This window comes from Trematomus bernacchii, unplaced genomic scaffold (assembly GCF_902827165.1).
Source record: "Trematomus bernacchii unplaced genomic scaffold, fTreBer1.1, whole genome shotgun sequence".
Lineage (NCBI taxonomy): Eukaryota > Metazoa > Chordata > Actinopteri > Perciformes > Nototheniidae > Trematomus > Trematomus bernacchii.
Window position 1 is genome coordinate 364,485 of NW_022987784.1, and position 9,681 is coordinate 374,165.

Consider the following 9,681-nt stretch of genomic DNA (forward strand, 5'->3'; position numbering starts at 1 on the left):
AGCTGAGTAAAACATTGCCAACCAATCCTGTTGAAGCATGCAGTGTGAGGGTGACGTAAACACATGGGTTTGATTTGAATTAAAGGTACAGTAACTGACCCAACAGCAACCATGTTATAAAGCCATTGCTACCTGAAGATATAGTAAATGCCTTTAATAACAGAGCATTGTATTTTTGTCACGCAACTTCCTCATCCAGTAGGAGTTGGTGACTCATTGCTGCCGTGCTTTAGGAGTTTGTCATCTACAGGTAAGAGAATACTTTAGTTTTTTAAGGTCTCCTTAGTGAAACCAGCGCTGTTCTGATAGAATGCAACATTAAGAAAGAAGAGTAAATTCATGTCTAAATCCTGATATTAAAATGTTGTTGAAACTGTTTTAAATAGGCATAGTTTCATATATGCCGTTTTTAAGGCTGTTGATGGTACTACTGAATTTAACTGTGTTTGTGTTTGTCTTCCCTCGTTGACATTGTGACTTGTGTCACAAGGTGCTTGGACGAGACAGTCATGATCAGTTTAAGTAATCTTATGGTAAACTCAAACAATGGATTATAGACAAAGGGGGTATTTGAAGTGGTAGGATTGTTTTCAGGATGTTTCAAACTGGACATACTGGAAAATTAGAAATGGCTGGTCAGTACTTGTGATCTATAATGTGTCAGACCAATACAAACACTCATAACATGTAAAAGCATTTTCTGTGATCCTGTTTATCAAAGAAAAAACTAAAGTAATTTACTGAATAGTTTTTCACTACAAAACTCGAAACACTTAAAAATATCTTTAGGTCGAATTATACACTTTCTGACACATGTTCAGATATCATTTACGAGTGGTGATGTTGCGTCCAACCCATGTGATTACGATTTCAAATGAATGTCTGTTCAATACTTTTAGGGGATAAATATCTAATAAAACCATGTTGCTAAAAACTGTATTACTTGCACACTGTTCAAAGCTATAGGTACCCTCGAAGAGTATCCTTGAAGGGCATTAATAATTCTGGCGATATTCTCACCTCTGCCTTCTCTTTAGATAATGGAGCCGATTCAATCACCTGAAACTGCAGACATTCAGCCACTCTCTCCCTCTGTTCCTGTTCCTCCCACACTGAGAGATGGAGAGTGTTACCATGTCTTCATTAGCTACAGCAGCACTGACTGCCAGTGGACCCACTGCCTCATCGACCAGCTGGAGGCCTGCGGCCTGCAGGTCTGCTACCATGAGCGAGACTTCACCCCCGGCCGCACCGTGTTGGAAAACATGTCCGACTGCATCCAGGAGAGCCAGAAGGTCCTGCTGGTTCTCAGCCCAGAGTTTGTGAGGAGCCGCTGGTGTCTCCTGGAGGCCAACATGTCTTTGTTCAGAGACTGCCTGGAGAGGAAGCCCATCGTCCCAGTGCTGCTGGAGCCAGGAGTCTCTGTTCCTCTCCACCTCTGCCACCTCACCTACCTCGAGGCCAACGACCCCGACTTCAAGAATAAGCTGCTCAAGGTGCTCTGCACCCCCAACCAGCAGCTTCAAGGGTCCACCGTGCTGCCCTTCCATCCCCCCTCCATCTACAACGGGAAGGCCCTGCAGCCGTTGGTTGCTGTAAATGAAGACAGTCTCAGTAAATGGGATTGTGGTCAGTTCAGTGACATGGAGGTACCAGACCAGCTGCGCCTGATCATTGAGGACCAAGAGAAGTACAGAAAGGCTGTGAGGATGATCAACAGTGTGTCTCAAAATAAGCGACCACTCTGGGTTACAGGTATGATGTTAATTGCTGCTGGGATAATGTGTTTGTCTTTGCTCGCTCTATCAACTTATATGGTAGTCATGTTGTTTGCTGATGATAACATACATGTGAACAAAACTCTTTGGGTGATCGTTTGTTGTAGTTTGTATTGTTTATTCTTTGCGACGGTAATTCAGTTGTCTCTCTCGAAAAAGGACCAAGCGAAGTACATAGTCCGGGAGATGCAGAAAGCTTTGGGCCAGGCAAACATCATTCTGTGTGATGAGAAGGTGTTAATGGGCTCTCAGTCAAATTCAAAAATCTATCTGGTGTATGTTTCTCTGAACGGTTGCAAACATGAGTTTGCAGAAACGTTTTCTGATCAGGTTTGTCCTGAAGAAATGTTTCAAAAAGCTCTGCTGTACTTCTCATCAGGTTACGCCTGCTGCCTTGCTAAAAGACACTTCCCCTTTCCCCTGCCCAGCTCCACAGCTCACCTGGAGGGAGGGGTGTGTTTCTGTCAGTATGTGTCCCAGCAGCTGAGTGTGGACCAATGGGAGTAGCAGTGTCCACATGTGTGACCTAACTATTGAATAATAACTGGATCATCATGAAATGTCTGCATTATTATAAGCCACTTAGTCCCACTGAAGGCACAGCGACTTTATTCATGTTAGCCCTCAGATATCAGAATGAGTCTCTTTCACAAACCTTCACCTTCTGCTTCACAAAAGCATGAACTGTGAGCAGGATGTTTCTCATCTCTTACATCCTGACTTTACTTTCAGTTATTTGCCATCCGCACCATGCGATCACTGTTCATTGTAATTGCTGGAATTAATGTTGTCTAAATCAGGTACGAACATGCATTGTTTTGCGAATATTTTTGTTTTGTGTGAATTTAGTTTTGATACGTAGACTGAGCTTCATCATTCTGTTGTTTTTAGAAACATCAATCGAGGTATGAAAGCTTCTGTGTCCTCAAGCTATCTTTTGGGTGAATCACCTTCCTGATTGACTTGTTCTTCTGTTATTTCCAATGTGTATGTTTCTTTATATCTTGAATGTTTAAAACTCTGACAAACTCTGTAAGTAATCTTGTTTAATTAATGTTTTTTTATACAAATAGGCTAATTATGATGGAAGCAGCAGAGAGCTTCTTGAATACGGATTGTTATGCAGTGAGTGACTGTAGAAGAAAGCTTTAAAATGTGTGATTTTGTATTACTTATAATCAACTGAAAATCCTTGCCTTCTACTTTTTACAGTGTATTGTGTAATTTGTAATCATAATATTACTAACAGAACTGAACTTTTCTGCAAACCTAAACTTGTTTGAGAGCCTTTTATTTTACATTACATGTGGGAGTATCATGATGACTTGGAGGAACTTCTACGTGTATTGATAATGACTTTATTTTCAAACATTGGATCCGAACCAAATACAAATGTAATACTCAAGGTTGAAAAAAATGAACATATTATCGTTTGCTTTCACTGTGGATAAAAAAAAAAAGATTTACTTTTCATTATTCTGAATCTAATGAGAAAGATGTGCTTTTCTAAGATGGCCGCTTTTGGGTGATTGAAAACTTAAAAAAAAAATCCTTTTCTAGAAGTATGCTGACAGAGCATCTCGTTAGCCTTGTTGATACAAAATAAAATATGTGTTTTATTTCTTCTGAAGGTATTATTAGTAAGTAAATGTGTGGCATCTATGTTCTGCCAATATCACACTCCAAAACACAGAGTTCGAAAAACAACAATACAATTATTTAAAGACAACTTAAATCACTGAACTTCATTCACTGAGTCTCAGTGGGACTTTCAAAGGTGGTTTAAAAGGTGGAGATAAGGTGGAGATATATTATCATAAAAAACAAATGCCTAGAATTGTTGAAAAAATCATGCCTACAGTATATCTCTAAATCATATTTTCTTTTTACTTTAGTTTTTTTTGTATAGATAATGGAGCCAATTAATTCACTTGAGACTGCCGACATTCAGCCACTCTCTCCCTCTGTTCCTGTTCCTCCCACCCTGAGAGATGGAGAGAGTTACCATGTCTTCATTAGCTACAGCAGCACTGACTACCAGTGGACCCACTGCCTCATCGACCAGCTGGAGGCCTGCGGCCTGCAGGTCTGCTACCATGATCGAGACTTCACTCCCGGCCGCACCGTGTTGGAAAACATGTCCGACTGCATCCAGGAGAGCCAGAAGGTCCTGCTGGTTCTCAGCCCAGAGTTTGTGAGGAGCCGCTGGTGTCTCCTGGAGGCCAACATGTCTTTGTTCAGAGACTGCCTGGAGAGGAAGCCCATCGTCCCAGTGCTGCTGGAGCCAGGAGTCTCCGTTCCTCTCCACCTCTGCCACCTCACCTACCTCGAGGCCAACGACCCCGACTTCAAGAATAAGCTGCTCAAGGTGCTCTGCACCCCCAACCAGCAGCTTCAAGGGTCCACCGTGCTGCCCTTCCATCCTCCCTCCATCTACAACGGGAAGGCCCTGCAGCCGTTGGATGCTGTTAATGAAGACAGTCTCAGTAAATGGGATTGTGGTCAGTTCAGTGACATGGAGGTACCAGACCAGCTGCGCCTGATCATCGAGGACCAAGAGAAGTACAGAAAGGCTGTGAGGACGATCAACAGTGTGTCTCAAAATAAAGTTTGGTTCCGCCCCGTTTGGGTTAGAGTATTAATTCACATTATTGGCATAATATTGCTTTTCTTGGTGGTTGCATTCAATGTATTTTCAATGATTAAATTAGGAGAGTATTCAAAGGTAATCAGAGACTCTGTTGTAGCACTTGTTCTCTCTAGTGCTAGCCTGTACTTGGTTCCATTGGGATTGTTGATTCATATCTGTCTCTGGAAGAATGATGATGAAAAGTACATAGTGAGGGAAATGAAAAAAGCTATTGGCCAGGCAAACATCATCCTCTCTGAGGAGAAAGTGTTAATGGGCCGTCGGTCCAACTCAAAAATCTCTCTGGTGTATGTTTCTCTGGACCGCTGCAAACATGAGTTTTCAGAAACGTTTTCTGATCAGGTTTGTGCTGAAGATTTGTTTCAAAGAGCTCTGCTGTACTTCTCATCAGGTTACGCCTGCTGCCTTGCTCAAAGACACTTCCCCTTTCCTCAGCCCAGCTCCACCGGTCACCTGGAGGGAGGGGTGTGTTTCTGTCAATATGTGTCCCAGCAGCTGAGTGTGGACCAATGGGAGTAGCATTGTCCACTAGGGGTTTCACAACTACCTATATTTACTAGTCGACAAGTTTTTCAAAATAGTAGTCGACTAGCCGACTAGTTGTTACGTAATAATAAAGACACACAAAGAGAGGTGTAAAACTGTATTTTGTATTGTAATTCATACAGTTACGTTAAACACTGTAACAAAGCAGCATTTTAATTTGTGTTACATGCTGTTACATGGCTGATTAAATAAAAAACAGTAACTGGACTCACCAAATCTTCTGCAAAAACTCTGTTAAGAACATAAATGCAACGTAAATCCACTGCGCATTGCGCAACACTTTACTCGCTGACTGTCACTGTCCTCCTCGATAACGATGTCCACCCTTCCAGGTTTTTTGTTTTGCGTTAAGGAAGACAAAAGCATCAACATGTGAGGGAAAGAGGCTTGACCGCTGTCGGGTGACAGTGGTGCCTGCCAGGGAAAACATCCGTTCACTTGGGGTGCTGGTGTAGCCAGGTAGCTCCTGGAAAGCTTGGCTAAACGGGGAAAGCGGTTTGCGTTTTGTGCCCACCACTTCAGAGGGTTATCCATTGTGGGGATATGGGGTGTCTGCTGGCAGTAATCCCGTAGCTCATCCGCGCCACTGTTGACCCGTTTTTTCTTGTTGCTCTCGAAATGAGGTCCAAACAGCTGTTCAAAGGGGGGGGTGTTAGTGGAGCACGCTCGTGAACTTTTAGTGCCGGAGCTAAAACTGAAACTGTAGAGCGCATAATTGCGGCGCATTTGCGCATAAAATGAGGAACCCTGAATGTCAGACGTGTTTTGCTGGAGCATTTTGCAGCACCTCAGCGCCAATGTCGGCATCCTCATCTCCCACATTTGTCTCCATTTTGTTCACGACTAGTTGACTTGGGCCTACAGCGCCAACTAGTGGTAGAGGTAGTCGACTAGTCGACTAGTCGATTAGTTGGTGAAACCCCTAGTGTCCACATGTGTGACCTAACTATTTAATAATAACTGGATCATCATGGAATGTCTGCATTAGTATAAGCCACTTAGTCCCACTGAAGGCACAGCGACTTTATTCATGTTAGCCCTCAGATATCAGAATAGGTGCGTTCACACCATAGACTGTATATATAAATGGACGTAGGGTCCGTGACGTCACCCATAGGATTCTGCAGAGTTGCCGAGAAGCCCTTAGTAGGCGGAGTCGGCCACTAACGGCTCGACAGTGGCGTCAGAGTCAGACTCCCGCCTGCTACAGCCTGATCCAAATAAGGGCAAAGAGGCGGGACCTTCTGCCAACGGGCGTGAAGTTCCAGACCTAGCTCAGGCTAAGAAGCTAAGCTAACATGCTCCCAGTATTAAGCTAACAACCCAGCTTGCGGTCACTGCTCCTCGTTCCCGGCATATTCTGAAGGTAAGATCCCCTGTAACTTTACATAACTTGTCCTTTTGATTTAAATGTTCTTGAACCTACACTATACAATTGTATAATTAATAATAATTATAATAATTGTTTTTTAAGTGCTTCACCGTTTTTCAAATATAAATGTCATTTGTAACAACTTTGTAAACTAGCAGATATGGCCAGTGTTGCGTGAATTAGCCTATGGAATTAGCCATAAACTGTGGCCTATACAGTATGTAAAGGAATTAGCGTATTGTGAATTAAACAAAGCTTTTCCCTATGACTTAACTGTTCTTGATATTACACTATACAAGTTTAAAAACGCTTCTTCATGATTCAAATATAAACAGTGTAATATGCATGGGCTAACAAATGCAAAATGTGCATATTTATACTTTTTGACCATCAATTGTATATACATTTAATCCAACGTTACTGTTTCAACAGCGCTGTGAGAGTATAAATTAAATATGACTGTAGAAAAAGAAAGGCGCTTTTATATTGATTAAACCATTTTTATTTCTTTCAGAATTAAGAAAAAAAGATGGGAACCTCCTCCACAACCTGTAAGTTGATGGTCCTGGCTTACTTTACATGACTTCAGATGGTTGACATTACACACAAACATACTATATCTATATACATATATATATATATATATATATATATATATATATATACGTCAGGTGTGATTTCATAGTTATGTTGTATGTTATTGTCAAAGGAACAAAATGAGCAACCCTTTATACTTAATTTGATATTCCTCATTATCTGAAGCATTTGTTACTCTCATTTATTTTCCTCCCATAGTGACTGTATGGATAATCGGAGACAGCTATGTCCGGCGTGGAGCCCAGAGAGCTACAGAGACCATCGGCAGCAACCTTGGCCTCGACCTTCGCGCCTGCTGGTTCGGTTGGGGTGGACTGCACTGGAGAGGTCTCCTCCCCTTCTTTTCCAACTCCCTGCGAGGAAGAGCAGCCCCGGATGTCCTCCTCATCCACTGTGGCGGCAACGACTTGGGGGATGTGCCCAGTGTTCACTTGGTGAATCAGATGAAGGAGGACCTGCACCAGCTTCACCATCGGCACCCTGGCATGAAGATCATGATCTCCCAGATCAACCAGAGGTGCCGATGGAGGGCTGGTGCAAATCCTGTCAAAATTGACAAGGCGCGGAAGTTTGTTAACAGTGTTATGGCTACTTTTGTTCATAGCCTAAATGGTGCCATTGTTGACCACTCCAACATTAGACATGACAGTCCTGGGCTTTTTTTGCGAGATACTGTAGAGTTCATTTCACCCCTAGGGGAAATTATATTTTTTTAAAGTCACTAGCCAATTGCCTGAAAGACCATCTCCAAAGACTGTGAACTGCTAAAATGTCAGTATCACTGTTTTTGGATTTGGCCTTTAGAGTATGTTTTCTAAGGCCCTTGCTAAGCCCAGACTGTCATGGCTAATGTTGAGTTAGATATTACATCTGTAGCCATAACACTGTTAACATGGCTGCTCTTCCTCTTCCCCACATCCCACCCCCCCTCTTCCCCCTCCCCACATCCCACCCCACCCCCCCTCTTCCCCCCAATGGACTCTGTAGCTCTCCAGGCCCATGCTGGGCATGGCTGTCTGTCAAACCTTTTTTTTTATTATTTGTTATTATGTTTTTTGTTATTTTATTTGTTAAAATAATTCTGTAAATATTTTAAATAAATCACATTCATATTTTCACTTCTTTTGTCTACTGCTTACTGAAGATGTTAGCTATCACATCCAAATCTGACTATCAAATGAAAGGATAAGCTAACCATACAATACAGAAAACATTACACATTAAGGCTCAAATCTTTTCCCAAGCCGTAGCAGTCTGAAAAGAGTCCCAAGTTTAAAAACACAAAATCTTGACAATGAATACTACCTTGTCATTTATCAGTGACAATGCAAACACCAAGAAGGTCTTCCCTAATCCCATGTATTTTAGCATCAAATATTTCATAAGCATACCATAGAATGTAATTATGAAGTGCAATACCCACAATCCCTACAGGGTCGTAACATCACAGAAAATAATACCTTTTAGAGAGTTTCTAAATTGTTCAGTATGCAGATAATTATTTGTTTTACAAAAGAAACATTTTTCTCAATAAATGTTCCCACATGTTGTGAGCATCAACTTTAAATCTTTTGTCATCAAATAAAAAACATCTTAATTTCCTTTACGACAACATTTTGTTTATAACACCACTACATTAACAATAAGCATAGGAAAATTATAAATGTATAATTTAAGATTGTGCTTTTACTCTTTATTTAATCAGATCTATTTCTCATTGAAAATGTACGACTTAAGTACACTAGAAAATAAATGAAAGATGTGCAACAACTGTATCAGTAATTCAAATGATATAACTTATGTACAGGGTTGGGAGGGCTACTTGCCAAAATGCAACCAGTAACTTAATGTGAGTATCAAGATATAAAAGTAATGTACTGTAACCTGATAACTTTATTTTTCTTTTGGATTACCTCAATATCAAATGCAATGCAAATAAACACAGGAGAGAAGAAATATTAATATGATTTTTTTACTTAAATGTATAATATACATAAAGCTGATTCAGGCAGTAGGTGTATAGATTCACAATTAAAGTATTAGCCTACAGAACAGTACCGCTTCCAGAGAAGAGAGAACATCTGATCATTTTACAACAAACACTATATGCTCTTTTCAGGTTTTGAATAAGATTGTAATCCTGAGTTTCCCTATTATTAAAAAAAGTCAAACTAATCCGATTACATCTTTTCCTATGTAACTAAGGATTACACTTTCCTTTTTTTCTATACGATCTTGATTCGTGTTGGATGTAATCCATTACTACCTAAGCCAATAAAAGTCATAACTTTTGGAAAATTGTCTCAAGTTATAAATTATGCCTTCAATCTCTTTCACGTGGGGAAGACATCACATTGGCCGAGGCGTTGCAACTTCCCTCAAGCGTCCTACATGAAAGAAAGATCACATGTTAAAAATGTGTGCACAAACTATTCAGTATGACCCGTCTTAGTTTAAAGCCCACTCACCACGACAAGGTGTAGGTCAGGAATGGGAACATATAAGACGGGACAAAAATGCAAAAGAAACTAAAAAGCATGGACACAGGACATGGACAAACAAAAAATAAAAATTAGACAAACACACACAACAAAGTCTGCACACAATGCTAAAAACTAGTGCATAAGGGTCAAGAAGAAAACACAGGTTAAGGCAGTTGTCAAACTCTTGAAAGATAGAGCTGAGATAAATGTTCGATAAAAATGTAATAGGAACGTGAATTTGATGAACAATCAAAA

General features: G+C 40.8%; 1 protein-coding gene across 1 annotated transcript; it reads left to right on the forward strand.

Annotated features, from left to right (window-relative positions):
• The first annotated feature begins 210 nt into the window (after positions 1-210).
• LOC117497435 lies at positions 211-4,424 on the forward strand. The gene is made up of 4 exons (XM_034149419.1): positions 211-250; positions 1,038-1,755; positions 2,852-2,903; positions 3,674-4,424. The coding sequence occupies exons 2-3, from the start codon at positions 1,041-1,043 to the stop codon at positions 2,854-2,856; spliced, it is 720 nt and encodes a 239-aa protein (XP_034005310.1). The 5' UTR covers positions 211-250; positions 1,038-1,040; the 3' UTR covers positions 2,857-2,903; positions 3,674-4,424.
• Positions 4,425-9,681: the final 5,257 nt, after the last annotated feature.

Bases quoted from the DNA above. Each gene is read 5' to 3' on its own strand.
- LOC117497435 (XM_034149419.1), top strand. From the start codon at position 1,041: ATGGAGCCGATTCAATCACCTGAAACTGCAGACATTCAGCCACTCTCT.